The following is a 21822-nucleotide window of genomic DNA, read 5'->3' as shown; positions in this document are numbered from 1 at the left end:
GGTTTCTATGTTACTCAGTTGGTACTTAATCATATATAGGCAATTCCCAGCTACAAAATGTGTTGCTATGTTCTGATACTTCATTTGTATGCCAGATGTTGGACGCATAAAGAATTTCCTCCACAGAAATAAAATTATAAAGGGTGAATAGTTTTCTAGAACAATGCACAAATGTCTATTTGGTGCATTGATATTTGGATTGCAACAATCATTTATAATAATATTTTATGTAATAACGTAGTACAAGGTAAAACTGAAAATTCTAGGAAGGCATTTCTCATGCCAAAGTTCTAACACCAGTTCAGCCTCATTTCCTTGGTGACCTGTGGAGGTCTTTGAAAACAGATGGTTCATTGAGAATGCTGTGAGTTCTTGAGTGTCAATGAGAAGAAGACCTAAACCTCTGTAAATTAAGAAAAGAGATATTTTTTCATTTGGGCCAAACTGAAGACATGCCCAAGAGCAGAGCTCCAAGAAGCCTTGAAACAGTGCTGTGATTTGGAAAAGTTAGAGCTCTTATGTAGGTAGAAGAATGAGAGTCAAATATATATCTGGTGTTTTAGAAGTTTCAGTTAGGGTACATACATTTCAATAACTGAGAGTTTATATTAAGTGGAGAGAATGTATAGATAAGATTGGTTCATTGTGCCCCCTTGGCATCAGGGAGTCTGAGAATAGTTTGGAAACAGTTATTCTGAAAGAACAGGCTTTGCTTTGTATAATAATTTATCTTTAATGTTGAAACTGTTGAAAAGTATACGTGATTGTTCCTACAGAATGTGCCTGGTAAGGAATTTGAAAGGCTCTATGTTTACTTTTGGTTACTGATTTTTAGTTAGAGCAGTTAAAATACCCTTTCTTTCTCAGGGGAGAGCTTTGTGATTGCAAGGGGATGGGTAGAAGAGGGTGAGGCTGTGGAGGCCCCTCCAGTCAATTCTCCCATTGGATCTGAGGTGGACTGGAGAGGACTTCTAGTTTTTCCTTTTCTCTTTTCCCCAACACTGCATTAGCATCAACTATTATCTCTTCATGCTTGGACTATTGCAACTCCTACCCGAAAGTAATTAGTCTTCATTTTTGCAGTCTTACTCTGTTCTGTAATTTACTGCCAATCACAAATTGATATTCCCCAAACCATCAATTTCATAATCTAATTTCTGTGCTCTTTGAAGGCTCTCCATTGCTCACAGCACTTGCTTGCAGTCTTGGTTAAATATCAAAGTTACTTGGAGGACTTTTGAAAAAATACAAACACTTGAGTTCTACTAAGTCATAATCTTGAATAGGGGCTCTGTATTTTAAAATAAAATTTTCCAGGTGATTTTGGTGCACAGCCAGAGTAGAAAACCACTGATCTATAGGATAACCTTTTAAAATCTTAGCATGACTTTCAAAGCCCTCCATCAGGAGATTTATGTCCTAATCCCAGTTCTTCCACTAACTAACCTTTGGCCTATTACTTACTCTCTAGTCCTCGGTTTTCTTATTTGTAAAATGAAGGTTAGGTGCTTTCTTGCTTAATATTTCCAGATTCAGGGTGATTGTAGGCCTCTTCTTACCTTTATGTTTTAGTTAGTTACATTTTAGTTTTATTTCAGAAAAGCTGCTTTAGGAGGTAATGTAATGAAACAAACCCATGACATCCTTTTCATCTTTTAAACAAAATTTCATTTACCAGTGTGACAGACTGTCAGGACAAAGTCCCGCTGTCTATTGTGTAGCATGCTGTTCCCCACTCTTCTTTGGTGTGCTTATATTTCCTTGCACAAGTGCCCCCCACTCCCTTTGGTGTGAAATTCAATAATGGGATAGATAGAACAAAAAATGGAAAAATACCAGAAAGAAAATTGAATTTCCTGTTAATTTAATTTTATAAAGCAGCTGTGGGCGTGTAGTCATTAAACCTGAACCCATATTACAGGGCTGCTTCTGTTCATCACTTATGAGTCTAAACTAGGTGAAAACAGTGACCATTTTTAAGAAAATTTAAATTAATGGTCGGTAACCTGGGTGCGGCTCTCCTAACCTGCGCAATAACTATACTTTTGAAGGAGAAAGTGTAATGTAGTTGCAAGAATCTGAGACTTAGAATCTGTCCCAGCTTGGTAACACATTGATTTTGTGCCATCAAGTCATGTAATCTTCCTGAGTCCATTTCTTCTTTATAAAAAATCAAGTGAGGATAATCTCTACTGACCTTTAAGCATGGGCCACAGTACTTGGCATATATGAGTCACTCAATAAATGTTTGTTCATTTATTGTCTCACTTATTGTCTCATGTATGTCAGGTATTGTGCCAAGGGTTTTTATGTGGAAGTGCTTTGTAAACTTTAAAGCGCTATCCATTTAAAGCAGCTTAAAATTGTTTTATTAATCCACATAGTTGATCCATTCAGCTATCTCTGTCATAGAACATTAGAAAAATGTTTCTCAACTGTAGCTGTAGATCTGCATGAGAAATTTTCTGTTTTATTTAATCCTTATAAGATTTTAAGACAGAGCTTGCCATTATTTTTGGTGACTTGAGGACAGGACAAATTTAAAATCACTGCAAATGATGTATGAGTGCCATGGGACAAACTGATCCCAGAGCGCTCCTTCATGTCATTGTGAAAGGTACCCACTTAGGAAGAAGCTTGCTCTTCCTTTTCTCCTCCCTGAAGTGTTGCTCTCCTATCAGGGGTCCTTGTAAACTGGGTAGTGATTGTTTCAGGGCTGATGAGGGGGAGGGTTTGGAAATTTAAACATCTTCCTGTGATGTCTTCTAAGATGTTCTGTTAGTACACTTCCTTATAGTGTAATGAGGAAAAAAATGTACAGAGATTTGTACATGCATTAAATGTAGAATGTGGGGAAAACAACAGAGGGAAACAAATTTAGAAGAAAAAAGAATATATAAGGAATACAAGGAACAGAACATTAAAAACTTTGTCTGCAGGAAATGTTACAGCCAATGACTGCTGAGAGGCTGACAGAACAAAGGTATAAAATGGGATTGCCAGGGAATGATACTCAGTTGGTTGTTGAGCTTTACACAGACTTTTACCTTGGCGTTGACGGCCTTTTCAAGGATGATCAGAATCACAGTTTTGGAGACTTGAGAGAGGACTTGTACTAAGCAAAATAATAAAGGGGTAGTTAATCTTTGGTATCCAACTGCCTCCTCTTTTGCACCCTTATCAGCTTCCCTTCTTAATTCTAGTACTTCTAGCTCTTTCCAAATGCCTAGTTTGTGCTTATTTCTAAAAATAACTTGACCCAAGTAAACTTTCATCTGTAGATAGACTGTCTAACTTTTAGAACTTTTTATCCCAGATGTTAGGAGAGCTCTTTTAGAGCAGGTTGCACCTGTCTCTCATTCTTCAAATCATGCCATGTAAGTGCTCTCTCTGTGTGAATATATAAGAACGTGTCTGATTGCTTCTTGCTACTACATTAATCTGGGTTTTTCACCTCTTTGGTGTTACCTGTGACTGTCCATCACCACTGTTTCCCTTCTTACTTTTCAAGAAAATAACTGCAACCAATTTTTTAGCACTACCTTTCCTGCCTGTTTTATTGTTGACAGTATTACAGATGCCCCCTCTTCCCCTTTTTTATCCCCTGTCACCCAAACCGTCCCCCATCTCCCCCTTCCCCATCCTCAACCCATTGTTGTTTGTGTCCATGAGCTACATATACATGCATATATGTTCTTTGACTAATCTCTTCCAGTCCCCCCAAACCCTCCCTTCTGAGATCTGTTTAATCAGGGATGATACTATTGCTCAGTTTCTCTGAAACTAAAATAATGTTTAGTGAAATCATTTCTAAGTGATTTCCCCCTTAAGTTATTTTGAGAGTATTTTGTTTTTTGCATAAATAAATTTACTATGAATCTAACAGGAATTTTTCTCTTTCTTGTTCCAGGAAACTAATCTTAAAATGTCTGCATTGTTTGATCTTTGTTATGGTTCTACAAGTTCATTATTATTATAGTGATATAATTTTTTATTTTATTAAAGCTACTAATTTTAAAAATGTTCTGAAGTATGATGAGGTAGAATATAAATTATTCATTCAGACACATTGTTGTAATTTGGCGTTTTCCATTGTCACCAATTTTTTGTGTTTTCTAATACAGATGACATTATAATCCTTAGAAACATAAAATATCCAGACTTTGAAGAAGATGAAAGGGATAATGAGAAAGAAGATAACTCAGATTCAAAAGAACGATCAAATGCTGGTGGGCATTGCCAGCAGAGAGGTAAAATATACTAAAAATCACATATAGTAAGAAGAGTCTGAAATATTTGTGAATAACTACATAAGCAAATTTACAAATTGGAATGTGTTCTAAGGTTTCATTATGTTGCTAGTTTTATTTTTCTTGTAAATGTAGGCATGCAGGGTTGGTAAGAATTTATGCCATGACAAATGAAAAAAATTTAAATAGGTTACTTCCTTAAGGGAGAGCTGGATGAGAATGAGAAATATTTTGTACTTGTTCACACGTCTGGCCGGTTGATCCAATTCCACTTTTAGGATGCAGTACAGAAAAAGCATAGTTAATAATATGGGCACCGTGGCATCCACATTTTGAAAAAAACTAAATGCTGTAGGGTAGAGTGCAGAAGAACATGAAGAACGTTGGTTGTATCTCTAATCACATTAGTCAGTGCATGTGCATATTTTAATATGAATGCACTATAGATTGCCATAAATAGAGAAGTCTTTTCAACAGTTAAGAATCTCCATGGTCTATTCAGCAGGTTGGAACCATCTTGATATTGTGTGTACTCTAACTCCAACCAGTTGCCTACCTAGTTTCATTAGAGTGTTTATTTGAATCTTTCAGTGGCTTAGTGGGTTTTAAGAAAAAGATTGGGTGGTGGTTATTATAATGGCAAAGCTGCTAAAAATGGGGAGGCAGCCCATTCTCATGTTTCTAACTAAACATAAAAATTGATCTTTATGAGTCTTTTTGAGATCCATATTTTTTGATCATTTCTTAAGCTTTCTTTATACCCAAAGCAAAGCTAATGAGGCAAATACTTACATGATTAATACAAAGCAGACAGTTTCTCCCCGTCTCTCCTTTTTCTATTAGGGTATTTTTCAATTTATTTTAGATAATATGCACCAACTTTGGTAGCACATGAAACAAAATTTGAGATATTATATGCAGAGAATACTCCTATATTAAAGTATGCAAGTAGAAATAGTATGGTAAAGACTGTTCTAGAATTCAGTGAAACTCTCAGATGATATCAGACTAATGAAATATCAAAGTTTTGTAAAACCCAGTGCGTAACTTTAAAACAATGAGATCACAGATAATACTTCTAGAAGATATGTTGAATTTACTGACTGAAAATACAGAAAATAATTATTTTTCAAAGGATCCTCAATATCCGGGAACATCGTTGAGGAAAGAAATGATAAAAAATCATACCAAAGACCTTCTGGATTCAAGTCTCGACAAAGGCCTTTAAACAGGCAGTCTTTAACTAAGAAGGTAAATAAATACCAGGAATTAACCAATATAAAAGGTCCTACATTTAATATATTTCTTAATATTATGGATTATTTTAAAGTTTTTTGAGAGAAAGAATTGTTTCTTAGTATTTCCTTATGGTTCCTAGAACATAAACTCAATATTTATTAATTGCTTTTTTTCTTGTAACTTTTAATAAACATTTCATTTTTGCTATTTTCAGTCATTGCTAGAAATTTTGAATTTATAAAATGCCAAAATAGATGATTGGTTTCGTGATTTGTCTTGTACAATCATCATTATTTTTCTCCTCATATAGAGTCTTTGATTTTAAGTTATAGTATATAAGCAGTTTTAGTAGCTTTGTGAATGAATTGTAAAAACTAGAAGTCAGATGATATAAGATATGATATATACTCTGGAACCAAAGGCTGAGACAATACAATAGTTGTACAAATCTGTCACCTCTAAACTTGTATAGGTGAGTCAGTCACTGGGCAGGAATTTGAGAGTTGCTCATATCCAGATTCATAAATTAACATGGATGTTACTGCTTCAACTTAGCCTATAACATGATTCTTGTAAAGATGTTATGTGGTCATTTAGTAAAAATAGTGGTTCTGGGAGCTTACACCATTCTTGCCAAATTATATAAATGCAATTATTTTGGAGGGGAACCTGTTGCATTTTCAAATATTTAGAGGATTAATTTAAATTGATTTAGTAAGTATTAATTAAATGTCTTTTATGTAAGCATCATGCCAGGTATCAGAACAGCACTGCTTCAAATATTATATGTGCTGGTAGGGGAGAAAGAAAAGAAATTTAATTCTAGGCAGATCTCAATATATGTTCTGATAGGGTATGAGTTATGCATTATAGAGATGCAGTAATTCATTCTGATTGGGGGGACTTGAGAAAGTTTGATGGAGGAGATGACATTTAATCTGTAAGGTGAGGAGATATTTGATAAAGTTTGGAAAGAAGGACATGAGCTTATCTATGCTATAGTTGAGATGAATAAATGAATGAAGAATACTGTAAACAGTATTTTCAGATTAAAAGCATTTTTCTATCTCTCCTATTTTTGAGACTGTTATTATAGCAGAAACCACCAGGAAAAAGTACCCTGCAGTAAAGAACTGTATTAAAATTTAAGTATAATTAATTTCCTAATAAATTGAATAATAATTACAGTTTTCAATCTTGCTTTGAAAATTCTAGTAAACCAGTTTTGTGCTTCACAAGTTTTAATCCTTATTTTGTTAGAATACCGTTGTATTTATTCACCAAAAATTTTTGATAGAGTTTTAGTTTTCGTTATTTATAAGGAAAGAAAACTAACATGCATTTTGTTTTGTAAAGGTAGAAATCAGTAATACCCAATTTGATGAAAATATTTTTCATTTAAACATTTGTAAAAAGACTATAAGCCCTTTGGAAAAGTACTTGGGTACATATGGGTCTTTAGGAGAAGGATCTCAATTTTTCCTGCTGACTCACTGTGCTCCCAATACCAGTCACTTAAAAGAGATAAGAAGTGCAAGTGCATTTTACCCAATCTCTTTATTTATGTTTTGCAGTAGAAAAGCTAAAAAAGGACTGTGGCTTTATGCTTAAGCAAAGCAACAAATTTGTCATAACTTGATTTTACTGAAGTTTTATGTGATGGATATTCTATATGCCTTTTAACAATTGCTTCCAGCTTCTGGTAGGGTTATGCTGGAAACTCACAATGCCAGATCTAAGCATGTTTTGTTTGCCAGGCAATATTTACTAGTGGAAAGCTTGATTTCTTCACACAGTCCATAGGACATTATCCTCTTACATTTAGACAAAATCACACAACTTTGTCAAAGCTTTCATTATTTCCATTTGGCTGATTCACTGCCTTTTTGGTTTAAAAATTGAAAAGGTAGAAAGATTGAGTTGTTGCCAGGCCAATTTACTTGAACAGTATTAAGCCAAATTTTCGCTTTCTTTATTGCCACATTTCCCCTTATTTGTCTTTCTGTCTAGAATTAAATATTAATTTATATTGAAGAGATACATAACTTATTTTTAAAGATCCTGGATAAGTGAACAATAAATAGTATGATTCTGAACACGTCCCTTTGGTTTGTGCTACAAAATATTACTAAATATTCTGTTTCTCCTTAACTATAAAGTCACAAAACCTGTTGTTTCCTTAGGTAACAAAGTAGATCTAGAAAAGGGTAGGTAGAACATGACCTTGGAATATATTCAAATTTGTAAAGCAACTGATTTTCCATATATAAACATTTTATTAAAGTGTTATGTGCATAATATTCTTTGTTCTAGTGACGAGACATCAGAGCTTTCTATAAATTAGTTCTGAAAACTCTTTAGTCTATAAAAGTGAGGGCAGTAGAATTCTTAAAAAATAAAAAAGGTTGCCCATAGAAATGGTCTTGACAAAATATCATTGTGACTAAATGACATAATCATTGGGTATATGTTTCATTTGTTTTGTAAAATTACGGTTTATTGCAGGAGAAGTGCAGTGATAATTCTAAGTCCCAAGCAAAGAGGAATCGAAGCCAATCGAAAGAGAACCAGCGTCAGTCGAAAAGATCTCATGGCCAACTGGAAGAAAATCGATGCCGTTCAAAGAGATCTAGAAGCCGTTCAGAAAAATCTCATCGTCAACCAAAGAAACCTCAAGGCCGATTAGAGAAATCTTCTAGCCTCCCAAAAAGATCTCATAGCCACTCTGAGAGATCTCGTGGTCGCTCTGAGAGATATCGTGGCCACTCTGAGAGATCTCGTGGCCGCTCTGAGAGATCCCATCGCCACTCAGAGAGATCCCATCGCCACTCAGAGAGATCCCATCGCCACTCAGAGAGATCTCATGGCCACTCAGAGAGATCTCGTGGCCAATCAGGGAAATATCAAAGATACTCACCAGTAGAAAGAATCAGATCTTCACCCGAAATTAAGTATGTATTTGACAGGTAAAAACATAATGACTAGTTAATAGTTAGTACAGCGGGTTAAGTGAGTGAAAATGTAAAGACATACTTTATATTTTATAAATTCACTCTTTTGATCAGTTGATATTATGTACTTCTAAAGTTTCAAATAACTTACACTTTTTAAATATAGTCACGATATACCTGGAACTAATAAAAATAATATTGAATATCAACTGCAGATGAAAAATTTTTTTAATTTTAATTTAAAAAACAAAAGTAAATCAATAATAAATAAATATAACATTATTGAAATATTTATGTATAAAAATGGCATTACAACAAGTCTTTTTCCAGAACCAAGTTTATATAGCTATATTTTAATGGCTACATGTGTATTTGTTGTAACGGACATTATATTGGGACAAAGATATTAATAGAATTGTGATGGTATATACATGGGATCAATATTCTTTCAACTTGCTAATGTTCTCTAGGTACCATCCATTTTTCTAATGTACCCTAAAATTACGTTGTTCCATCTAGGTCAACTTCTCCAGGCAGAGCTGTATGTACTCAGCCTTTCCTACTGAACCTCCTCTATCATCGAAATATACTGTCTCAGAGTCCCATTCCCTTTGAATCTTCCAACCTACTAGGCTAGCTAATCTACAAACCAGCTATGATAGGTTGATAATATATAATCTCTCATAACAAATTTCTGTATTTTTCTCCTCTGTCTTCTTCCTAAAGTCTTCAGAGAATCTTCATTAAACAAATGAGAGGTATATCTTTGGGCAGTTGAAGTTTCCTGCTTTCCTCAAATCAGGCCACAGGCGAGGACACTATTCTATGCCCACATACATACAAGCCTAACCTTCTAAATATATTTTGACTGTGTTGTATCTATATGCTGTATGCCCTCGCAAAAGAACCAGAGAACTTTAACAGTATTGCAGATTATTTGAGTTTTTAAAACCACAGAACACTTTTATTGTGCTGGGTTAGGTAATTGAGTAAAAATTTAGTTTTAGTTTGAAAATCTCAGTGATTGTCTTCAGTTTTCATTGCCTGTAAATGTCTAGTGAAATATTGTAAGTTATATTAACAGCTTCACAGAATTGCTGATGTCAGCCAAAAACAATTATATCCAAAATGTATGTGTGGGTTATTGTGTATATAGACAATGTCTGATGTAGGGACAATTTTAATGCTAAAGGCCTCACACTCATTATATCAAGAGTATAGAAATAATTTGCTATAAAAAAGTTAAATATGTTTAATGACAAAAAAATCATATTTCTGCATTTATCAGGGATTTTCACATTTTACTTCATTTTACACCCGACTTTTTTTTAAATGGTATAGTACTTCCACTAAAGCTCTTGTCACCAAGCAAGGTCTCACTGCCTGACGTTCATAGAAGCTAATACTGTCACATTGGCTATTGAGAAAAAGAAAAGGCTTTTATTGTGAAGTTGACTGCCTAGGAGACAGAAGGCAAGGCCCAGATCTCTCTCTCCCATCGAGTTCAAGGCGAACTTTTGTTTTTTTTTATTACAGTTGAAAAGCATAATGATTAGACATTTATATAATTTACGAAGTGATCCCCCTGATAAGTCTAGTACCCACCTGGCCACATACGCAGTTATTACAATATTATTGACTATACTCCCCATGTAGTGCTTTACATCCTCATGAATATTTTGTAATTACCAATTTGTACTTCTTGATCCCGTCACCATTTTCACCCAGTACCCCAGCTCCCCTACCATCTGGCAACCATCAGTTTGTTCTCTGTATCTATGAGTCAGTTTCTGTTTTGTTCTTTAGGTTCCACATATAAGTAAAATCATATGGAGTTTTTCTTTCTCTTTCTGACTTACTTCACCTAGCATAATATTCTCTAGGTCCATCCATGCTATTGAATGCAGAAGATTTCATTCTTTTTTTTTTTTTTTTTTTTTGGCCAAATAATGTTTCGTCATATATATGTACCACCACTTCTTTATCCACTCTTTTATTGATGGGCACTTGTATTGCTTTCATAGCTTGACTATTGTAAATTACGCTGCAATGAACATAGGAGTGTATATATTCTTTCAGATTAGTGTTTTAGTTTTCTTAAGATAAATCCGCAGAAGTGGAATTGGTGGGTCATGAGGCGGTTCTTTTTTTTTTTAAGAAATTCCATAGTTTTCCATAGTGGCTGCACTTCCCACCAGCAGTGCATGGGGGCTCCTTTTTCTCCACATCCTCGCCAGCAATTGTCATTTGTGGATTTATTGATGGTAACAGTTCCGACAGGTGTGAGCTGGTATCTCATTGTGGTTTTAACGTGCATTTCTATGATAATTCGTGAAATTGAGCATATTTTAATATGTCTATTGGCCATTTGTATGTCCTCTTTGGAGAAATGTTTATTCAAGCAGGTCCTCTGCCTGTTTTTTTAATTGGATTGTTTGTGGGTTGTTTTTTGTTGTTGTTGTTGTTTTTTGCTGTTGAGTAGTACGAGATCTTTATAAAATCTGGATATTAACCCCTTATCAGATGTATCATTTGCAAATATGCTCTCCCATTCGGTAGGTTGTCTCTTAATTTTCTTGATGGTTTACTTTGCCGTGCAAAAAATTTTTAGTTTGATATAGTCCCATTTGTTTATTTCTTCTTTTGTTTCCCTTGCCAGAGGATATATATCAGAAAAATATTACTAAGAGAAAGAAATGTGAGATTTCACTGCCTATTTTTTCTACTAGGATTTTTATGGTTTCAAGTCTTATATTTAAGTCTTCAATCAATTTTGAGTTTATTCTCTCTCTGTTTTTTTTTTTTTAAGACTGATCTCTACAGTTTTTTTAGATTTTTTGAGTTGTTGATTTTATTCTTGTATATGATGTAAGAAGGTGGTCTGGTTTCATTTTTTTTTGCATGTATCTGTCTAGTTTCTTCAGCATCATTTATTGATTAAACCATCTTTGCCCCATTGAATGTTTCAATGACATGTTTCTGTCATTTAGCCTTCTTGGGTATCCACAAGAAAATACCACAGTCTAAGTGGCTTGAACAATGGGCATTTATTTCTCACATTCTGTAGGGTGGAAGTCTGAGATCAGGGTGTCAGAATGGATCAGTTCTGGTGAGAACTTTTCTTCCTGGCTTGTAGACAACCAGCCACCTTCTGTCTATGTTTTCACATGGTAGAGAGAAAGAGCAAACTCTGGTTTATTTTGCTTTTTGTAAGGACATTAATTGTATCAAGGGGCACCACTCTCATGACCTTCTGAGGATCCACCTTCAGATACCATCACTTTGGGGGTTAGTCTTTAACATATGAATTTGGGGAAAACAAAACATTCAGTCCATCTTGTTGACATCACTCCTGAAACAGCATTGAAACAAAAACATTCAAGCATATGCCTGGTTAACTTCTGATCTTTATTATGCATGTAGAAAGTAATAATTAACACCTAAGCTGAAACTTGTTTACCAAAATACTATTCTAGATTTTAATTGCATCTAGTGTCCAGTCTTAAAGTAGGTGTTTAAGTATGTATAATAAAATAATACTTTATAGTATTTAATTTTTAAATATGTATAATAAAAAATACTGCTTGAAGACACATAGTCTAAATAATAATTTTTTTCAAAATAAAAGATAACCTTTCAAAGTATCGCTTTTTGTGATTCATGTCAGGTATTTTATAAAGAAAAATAGAAATGACTACCTGAAAGAACAGCTGCCGCAAAGAACTAATGAAATGAGGAGATGAATTATTAGCACTTTCAACTTCATGTCACAGAAACTGTGTGGTTTTATATATCATTTCATTTGAATAGACTTTATTGTTGCAGCCTTTGTTTCTTTGTGTTTTGGCATCTACTTACACTGATAATTACTTGAGTACATTTTCAAACCTCCTTACCAACATCAATGTAGGAAGAAGCCACATATGTCATATATGTCTACATAAGTCAAGTTGTCAGCCTTAAAGTATAATTGCTTGCAAAAGGTTATCATTTCCCTTCCATTACCCCCATCCTATGTTATATTATTTAGCTTCCAAGTGGGCATTAGACAAGAGTGAGAAAGAATGATGATACAAATAAGACTTATTAGCAGCATGTATTATTTTAAACAATCTTTTACAACCATTGAATCTCCAAGATATTATCTTTATTTTATGTATTATTTATTTACTGGTGATCTATGAATAGCAATTACAAGAAATGTAATGAATAGTGTATTAATTAAGTCAATTAAATCTATTGTGTTAGAAACGTCCATCTTTAATACAGAACACATGGGTTTGACGTAATTATTTAAACAAAATTTATTATTGAGTACATATGGCTCCTAATATTTAGTTACTAATTTCTAATACTTAATTTTTTTCTTTTTTAAGTATATTTTATTGATTATACTGTTACAATAGTTCCAATTTTTTCCCCTTTACTCCCCTCCACCCAGCACCCCCTTCCTTCAGCAATCCCCCCCCAAGTTGGTGCCCACGGTTTGTACATAGAAGCTCTCCCGCTTCACCCTTTCATATATTCTTCTTCTTTTTAAATACATGAATGATTAATTGATTATTTTAACAATAAAAAAATAACAATCCCTCCCTCTCAGATATTAAGAACCTTTATAATATTATAAAGGACAATGGGCGAAGGTCGCAAGCTCCTCTAACTGCTTCAAGCTGGACATGGTCATTGTCCTACCTAGCCTTGGGTCCAGACATCCCTAATAAGAGTGGGGGTGTGGAGCGGAGGGTGACCTTCCCACATGGGGAAGGATTGTGCAGACTCCAGGTCAGTTGGCTGTCCCTGGACAACAGTGTGCTTGGTTTAACAGGCTGGCATCCTCATCGTGTTCCAGCCACTTAGTTCAGCCAAACCGTTGAGTCTCAGGAGGTAGCGCTGCAGACAGGATTAAATGAGGCCTATAAGTACAGACAATCACTCAGGTAATGAGATCACAGGCTTTTGCCCTTTGAAAACAAAAAACACGTGTTAATTTATGTAGCATAACCCACAAACAAGTCTCTAAATCTGTAAGATTGTCTTACTGGAAAGACATTCAGTTGCAAGGCATTTGACATTCTTCTTGCCGGTAAATTAAATATCTTTGATGATACCACAGACATAGTTTAACTTTCAAGTGAAAACATATTTTGAATGAAAAGAGACTTTAAAGACGGTTAGCTGCACTACTTTATATTCTACCACTGATCATTGTGATTTTCCTTGAATCACAACTTTTCTCCTTACTATTACCCTCCTTGTCATTAAAGGGACTTCATTAAGTCCATTTTTAATTTATCCTGTTCATTTGCATAAACACAACAAGAGCAGCAAATGATCACTTATGAACTTTAGATCTGATTTGCTGGAACTTACACAAGGAACAATTAGGGTGAGCCTCAGTTTGCCCTTCCCATTGTGCCTTAAGGTCCCTTCTAGCCATCTTTCAGGAAAACAACCTTCATTCCTTCCCTGGAAAGATTGCTGTGGACCACACAAGCAACAATGGTACCAGGCCTTTTATTTCGTGGACTTTTATTACCTTCGAAAGTCATTGCCAGTTCCTCAGGACTTTTTGGTAACAACCAGAGCTCAAGCATGTCTCCTTTAGGCATGACATTCCATTCAACGTCTTGATAAAACAAACAAACAAAAAAAACAACAACAAAAAAAAAACCTCCATTAACAACTGGTCTTATTAGTTTTATGCAAATAAACTTATGTCGTTACTTACTTCTTTAGAATGCCAAACTCTGGAGGGATCAGTTAGGGAGAAAAATATACAGTGTGAAGGAAAATCCTTGTCCTTCTAATATTCACTGAACTGGCATTTCCATTCTTCATATTTTCGTTTTTCCCCCACTAAGAATTTTTTTGTTTATTTTTCCATTACAGTTGTCCCACTTTTTTCCCCCCTCTTGCTTCCTTGCACCCTGTCCCCTCCTTCTCCAACATTTAGTCCCCACTCAGTTGTCCATGTCCTTGGGTCATTTATACATGTTCTTTGACTAGACCCTTCCCCTTCTTAACCCCTTCTCTCCCTCCTGCCTCCTCCCTTGTTACTGTTAGTCTACTCCTTGTTTACATACCTCTGGTTAAATTTTGCTCATTTGTTTGTGTTGTTCATTAGTTTCCTGTAATAGGTGACAGCATAAGATATTTTTCTTTCATTGTCTGGCTTATTTCGCTAAGCATAATTCTCTCTAGTTCCATCCATGTTGTTGCAACTAGTAGAAGTTCCTTCTTTCTTTCTGTTACATAGTACTCCATTGTGTAAATGTACCACAGTTTTTTGATCCACTCATCTACAGGTGGGCACTTAAGATGTTTCCAGCACTTGGCTATTGTAAATACTGTTGCTATGAACATAAGGGTGCATAGGTTCTTTTGAATTGATGTTTCGGGATTTTTCGGATATAATCCTAATGATGGAATTGCTGGTTCAAAAGGCAGTTTCATTTTTAGTTTTTTGAGGAAATTCCAAACTATTTTCCATAGTGGCTGCACCAGTCTGCATTCCTACCAGCAATGCACCAGGGTTCCCATTTCTCCACATCCTCGCCAGCACAGGTTGTTTGTTGATTTGTTGATGATGGCCATTCTGACTGGTGTGAGGTGGTATCTCATTGTGGTTTTTATTTGCATCTCTCTGATGGCTAGTGATGTTGAGCATTCTTTCATATGTCTATGGATCCTCTGTATGTCCTCTTTGGAGAAGTGTTTGTTCAGGTACTTTGCCCATTTTTTAATTGGGTTGTCTGTCTTTTTGGTGTTGAGTCGTATAAGTTCTTTATATATTTTGGAGATCAATCCCTTGTCTGAGATTTCATTGGCAAATATATTTTCCCATATGGTTGGTTTCCTTTTCATCTTGCTGCTGTTTTCTTTAGCTGAGCAGAAACTTTTTAGTTTGATGTACTCCCATTTGTTTATTCTTTCTTTTATTTCCCTTGCCTTAGGAGATATATCAGTGAAAATGTTACTACGCGGGATATCTGAAATTTTCCTGCCTATGTTTTCCTCTAGGACTTTTATGGTATCACGGCTTACATTTAAGTCTTTGATCCATTTTGAGTTTATTCTGGTGTATGGAGTAAGTTGGTGGTCTAGTTTCATTTTTTTGCACGTCCCTGTCCTGTTCTCCCAACAGCATTTGTTGAAGAGGCTCTTCACTGCATTTGATGTTCCTTCACCCTTTGTCAAATATTAGTTGACCATATAGACCTGGGTTTATTTCTGGGCTCTCTATTCTGTTCCATTGATCTATATGTCTGTTCTTATGCCAGAACCAGACTGTTCTGATTACCGTGGCCTTGTAGTATAGTTTGATATCAGGTATTGTGATTCCTCCTACTGTGTTCTTCTACCTCAAAATTGCTGTGGCTATTCAGGCTCTTTTTTGGTTCCATATAAGTTTTTGAAGTATTTGTTCTAGGTCTTTGAAAATTGTCATTGGCATTTTAATAGGGATTGCATTGAATCTATAAATTGCTTTGGGTAGTATGGACATTTTAATGATGTTGATTCTTCCCATCCATGAGCATGGTATATGCTTCCATTTATTTGTATCTTCTTTAATTTGTTTCTTCAGTGTTATGTACTTTTCCGAGTACAGGTCTTTACCTCCTTGGTTAAGTTTATTACTAGGTACTTTATTTTTTTTGTTGCTATGGTAAATGAGATTTTTCTTTTAGTTTCTATCTCTGAGATTTTATTGTTGGTGTACAGAAATGCCTTCGATTTCTGAATGTTGACTTTGTACCCTGCTATTTTGCCAAATTCACTTATTATGTCGAGTAGTTTTTTTGTGGAGTTTATAGGGTTTTCTATGTACACTATCATGTCATCTGCAAATAATGACAGTTTTACTTCCTCTTTTCCAATTTGGATGCCTTTTATTTCTCTTTCTTGTCTGATTGCTGTGGCTAGAACTTCCAAGACTATGTTGAATAGGAGTGGAAAAAGTGGACATCCTTGCCTTGTTCCTGACCTCAGGGGGAATGCTCTCAGTTTTTGCCCATTGAGTATGATGTTGGCTTCAGGTTTCTCATATATGGCCTTTATTATGTTGAGCTATGCTCCCTCTATTCCCATTTTGCTGAGAGTTTTCATCATAAATGGGTGTTGTACTTTATCAAATGCTTTTTCTGCATCTATTGATATGATCATGTGGTTTTTGTCTTTCATTTTGTTGATGTGGTGTATTACGTTTATTGATTTGCAAATATTAAACCATCTTTGCATCCCTGGGATGAATCCCACTTGATCGTGGTGTATGATCTTTCTAATGTGTTGCTGGATCCGGTTTGCCAATATTTTGTTGAGGATTTTAGCATCTATGTTCATCAGCGATATTGGCCTGTAGTTTTCTTTCTTTGTTGTGTCTTGACCTGGTTTTGGAATTAGGGTTATACTGGCTTCACAGAATGAGTTTGGGAGTCTTCCCTCTTCTTGGATCTTTTGGAATAGTCTGAGGAGGATAGGCGTTAGTTCTTTCCTAAATGTTTTATAGAATTCACCTGTGAAACCATCCGGTCCAGGGCTTTTGTGTGCTGGGAGTTTTTTTATTACTGCTTCAATTTCACTAGCTGTTATTTTTTGGTGTACAAAAATTCAGGCTTTCTGCTTCTTCTTGATTCAGTTTGGGAAGACTATAAGTTTTCAGGAATTTGTCCATTTCCTCTAGGTTGTCAAATTTCTTGTCATACAGTTGTTCGTAATAATTTCGTACAATTCTTTGTATTTCTGTGGTGTCGGTTGTGATTTCTCCTCTTTCGTTTCTGATTTTATTTATTTGGGTCCTCTCTCTTTTTTTCTTCATGAGCCTGGTTAAAGGCTTGTCAATTTTGTTTGTCTTTTCAAAGAACCAGCTCCTACTTTTGTTGATTTTTTGAATTGTTAGTTTAGTCTTTATGTCATTTAATTGTGCTCTGATCTTGATGATTTCCTTCCTTCTACTTGATCTAGGTTTTGCTTGTTGTTCTTCCTCTAGTTCTTGTAGCCGTAGGGTTAAATTTTTTATTAGAGATTCTTCTAGCTTTTCTAGGTAGGCCTGTATTGCTATGAACTTTCTTCTCAGGACTGCTTTCGCTGTATTCCATAAGTTTTGGGTTGTTGTGTATTCGTTATCATTAGTTTCCAGAAACTTTTTGATTTCTTCTTGATGTCATTGTTAACCCATTCATTATGTAATAGCATGTTATTCATTCTCCATGAGTTTGAATGTTTTTGAGTTTTTTCCTTGAGGTTGATTTCTAGTTCTAAGCCACTGTGATCTGAGAAGATGCTTGATATAATTTCAATTTTCTTGAATTTTTTGAGGCTTGTTTTGTGTCCTACCATGTGGTCTATCTTTGAAAATGTTCCAGGTGCACTCGAAAAGAATGTATATTTTGCTTCTTTGGGGTGAAAACTTCTATATATATAGACTAAGTCCATTTGATCTAGAGTGTTGTTCAGTGCCTCAATATCTTTGGTGTTTCTTTGCTTCGAAGATCTTTCCATGGTTGACAATGGGGTGTTAAAGTCCCCTACTATGAGTGTGTTGCTGTCTATATCTTTCTTGGAGTCTTTCAAAATTTTCCTACATATTTGGGTGCTCCTAAGTTGGGTGCATATTTATTTATAAGGGTTATATCTTCTTGATGGACTTTTCCCTTAAGCATTATGAAATGTCCTTCTTTGTCTCTTTTTATGGACTTTGCTGTGAAATCTGTTTTGTCTGATATAAGTATTGCTACCCTGGCTTTTTTTTATGTCCATTTACTTGAAACACTTTTTTCCATCCCTTCACTTTAAGTCTGTGTAGATCTTTTGTTCTAAGGTGGGTCTCTTGTAGATAGCATATATGTGGGTCATTCTTTTAATCCATTAAGCTACCCTGTCTTTTGATTGGGGGATTTAATCCATTTACATTTTAGGTTATTACCGATAAGTACTTGTTCATTGTCATTTTCCCCCTTTGTGTTCATGTTCCTCTCTGTCTCTCTCTGTTTCTTTATCTTCTTAAAGCAGACCTTTTTGCATCTCTCGCAATGCTGGTGTGGTGGAGATGTATTCTTTTAGCCTTCTTTTGTCTTGGAAACTCCTTATTTCACCTTCTATTTTGAATGAGAGCTTTGCTGGGTAGAGTATTCTTGGTTGTAGGCCTTTGTTTTTCATTGCTTCGAATATTTTTTGCCATTCCCTTCTGGCTTGTAGTGTTTCTGCTGAGAAATCTGATGATAGCCTTATTGGAGCTCCCTTGTATGTTATTAGTTGTTTCTCTCTTGCTGCTTTTAGGATTCTCTCTTTGTCTTTGAATGTTGCCATTTTAATTATGATGTGTCTTGAACTGGGCCTGTTGGGGTTCATCTTCACTGGGACCCTCTGTTCTTCCTGAACTTGCGTGACTCTTTCTCTCCTCATGTTAGGGAAGTTTTCTGTCATTAGTTTTTCAAAGAGGTTTTCTATGCCTTGCTCTTCTTCTCCTTCTGGAATTCCTATGATATGGATATTATTATGTTTCATGTTATCCTGCAGCTGTCTTAGAGCCTCTTTAGTCTTGTTCAGTCTTTTTTCATTTTCTTGCACTGTCTGGGAGTTTTTGTGTACGTTGTCCTCTAGCTCGCTGATCCGATCTTCTGCTTCCTGTAGCCTGCTTTTAATTCCTTATACTGTGTTCTTCGATTCAGAGATCCTATTCTTCATTTCCTCCTGGCTCTTATTGATAGCTTCTATGTCCTTTTTCATGCTGGTGTAATTCTCAGTAAGTTCCTTGTAGTTTTTCTGGACTTCCTTGTAGTTTCCCTGAAGTTCTTTGTAGTTTCCGCTGAGCTCATTCAGCTTCTCTATAATCCATGTTTTGAATTCCACATCTGATAATTTGCTGCCTTCTATTTCATTTAGCATCCTTTCTGGGGATTCTACCTTTCCTTTCGATGTGGGATTGTTTCTCTGTCTCCCCATTTTGTGACTCTTATTGTTTGTTGGTGCTTCTTAGAATGATCTGCACTTCCTGGATCTGCCTCTGGTAGCATCAGATCCTGTACCAGTCTGTCCCTAGGCAGCCTGTGTGAGACTTCCAGGGATCTACTGCCTTTGTCTGTCTCCTTTAGTTGTTAATCTATTCAATCTGTGAGTAGCCGTCAGGCTTAAGGATCGTGGATGTGGCAGCTTAATTCCTGTAGGCAGGGCTTTTGTTTCCCCGCAGGCTGACGCCACTTGGAGGGGAATGGTCTGCCTGCTGTACTGGAGATGAGTCAGCACTGGGACCCGGTCGGCTGCTCCCCCAGTTCTCCCTTCAAAGCCACCACACCAAACTCTCCCCAAGTGTCTTCAGTCCTCTCTGCCTTCCTCTGATTGAGCCCAGGGTAATTGGGGGCCAAAATATTTTTGTATGTGATCCACTTAAGAGCTCTTTTTCTCACGCTGTTTCTCTCCGGTTAGCAAGAAACCTTGTGGCCTTTCACGTTTCACAGCTGGATACTATTTTACTTTCCACTCTGTTGCTGTAGGCTGGGAAGCCTAGTTGGGGATTGGACCCTGCCCTTCTCAGGGGGAAACCCCGGCTGCTGAGCTGTTTCTCAGTCCCTTCAGCTGCCACCTGTGGGAGTCCAGCCAGCCCTTCCCCATCTCTGCAGTCCCTACCTGTCACTTTATGATGTAGCGGCCTTTTTTGTTTCTCCGTGGCCATAAGGCTTCTTTCCAGCTAGTGTTCGTTTGGTTATTCCAGATGATTTCTCCAAAGTTAAGTTGTATACCCAGGCTGGACCTGAGAGGAGGTTAGTGTAGCTTCCACTTACTCCTCCGCCATCTTGAATCTCCGTCTGTGTTGCCCTTTATGTTGTTTGTTTAATCTGTCTGGTTGTATTTCAGGTACTCTTTGGTGGGTCTTTTCCTCTGGTTAGTTGATTGAGAGTCACTCTGCCCACCTTTTCTTGAGATCTTTTGTGGAGGTGCTGTTAAAATGTAATCACACAACCCAGGCAAGAAACCTACACCCTCCAATTACTCCCCCAACTACAATCTCGCTGTATGTTGTAAATGAGACCGTATTAATATACTTGTGGAGATATTAAGACTCTTATTTCATAGGAGAAACAGATAGGAGTTGTTTTAAATGAAGGAAGGGTAATTTTTGAGAGGGAAGGTGATAGAGTAATAATATTAGCAATTGGGATCAAGGCTATGCAAGACAGCAGTTAACATTTACACTGTATGTTTAAAAAGGAGGAGAGGGTTGCAGTATGAAGTGAGAAAGTGGAAGTGTATAGTATTAGGATTATATAATAGGTATATGCTATATGTTTAGTGTGGAAGGAAGGATAGACACAACAGAAATCCAAGCAGACAGACAGCCAAAAATTGATGCAGAGGGCTGAGGGGGTTTGAAGGTAGGAAACAGATTAGAGAAAGAATTTATCAAGAATAAAATATACAAAGTAGAAAATAGCAATACAGGAAGGGAGAGAGGAAAGAGAGAAAGTAGAGAAGAGGAAGGTAAGAAAGAGAAAGAAAGAAGAAGGGGAGGGAGAAGAGGGGGGAATGAATTGAATTTTTTTAAATTAAAAGATTAAAACGTGATATAAAATAGTGAGATAGAAAGATAGAATATAGAGAGAGAGGAATAAGAGATGGGAAAGGGAAGGAAAAAATACTTGAATGGAGAGGGAGAGGGGGCAAAATAAAAAATATTAATAAAATTAAAGGTACTTAGAAAGAAAGAAGAGAAGAAAGAAGAAAAGAAAGAAGAAGATGAGGGAGGGAAAGAATAAGGGGGAGGGAAGGAAATGGAAAGGAGGAGGAGAGGTTTGAGAGGGAAAAAAATTGAAATCGAAGAGTTGACAAAGGATAGGATGAAGGAGATAAGTACAAGAGATAGAGAAAGGAGAGAAGGGCTGGGGAGGAAAGAGAAAAAGGGTAAGAAGGGGAGGAATAAGAAGGAGGGGACTAGATTAAAATTGAAATTTAAAAATTAAAAGAATGGAAAATAAAGTGGACTAGGAAGAAAGAAAGAGAGAATATATGTAGGGAGAGAAGGAAAATAAGGGAAAGGGAAGAAAAAAATGAGTGGAGAGGAAAGGGGCACAAAATAAAGAAATTTAATAAAATTGAAAGTACTTAGCATGGAAGATGGAAAGAGAGAGAAAGGAAATGGAGGGAGGACGAGGATAAGGGGGAGGGAAGAAAATAAGAAGAAGGGAATAGGAAGGAAAGGGAAAGAACTTAAAATTTAAAAATTAACAAAGAATAGGATGAAGGAGAGACATGCTAAAGAGAGAGAAAGGAGGGAGGAGGAGGGGAGAAAAGAAGAGGAAATAGGACAGGAGGGGTAGTTAGAGAGAGAGTGAGAAATAAAAGAATGAGAGGATTTTAACTCGATTCAACTTTTAGGCACAGTCTCTGGG

At 36.0% G+C, this 21822-nt stretch overlaps 1 protein-coding gene across 1 annotated transcript; it reads left to right on the top strand.

Annotated features, from left to right (window-relative positions):
• Positions 1-2571: 2571 nt before the first annotated feature.
• Positions 2572-12179, top strand: LUZP4 (leucine zipper protein 4). Its single transcript, XM_090264048.1, is given in 6 exon segments — positions 2572-2617; positions 4125-4250; positions 5386-5501; positions 7995-8308; positions 8310-8440; positions 12108-12179. Coding segments are annotated over 5 exon segments (705 nt in total). The 3' UTR covers positions 8413-8440; positions 12108-12179.
• Positions 12180-21822: the final 9643 nt, after the last annotated feature.

Source organism: Furipterus horrens, unplaced genomic scaffold (genome assembly GCF_987537825.1).
Source record: "Furipterus horrens unplaced genomic scaffold, mFurHor1.1.pri manual_scaffold_17, whole genome shotgun sequence".
In the NCBI taxonomy this organism is placed as follows: Eukaryota; Metazoa; Chordata; class Mammalia; order Chiroptera; family Furipteridae; genus Furipterus; species Furipterus horrens.
This window is presented reverse-complemented; position numbering and strand designations above follow the sequence as displayed.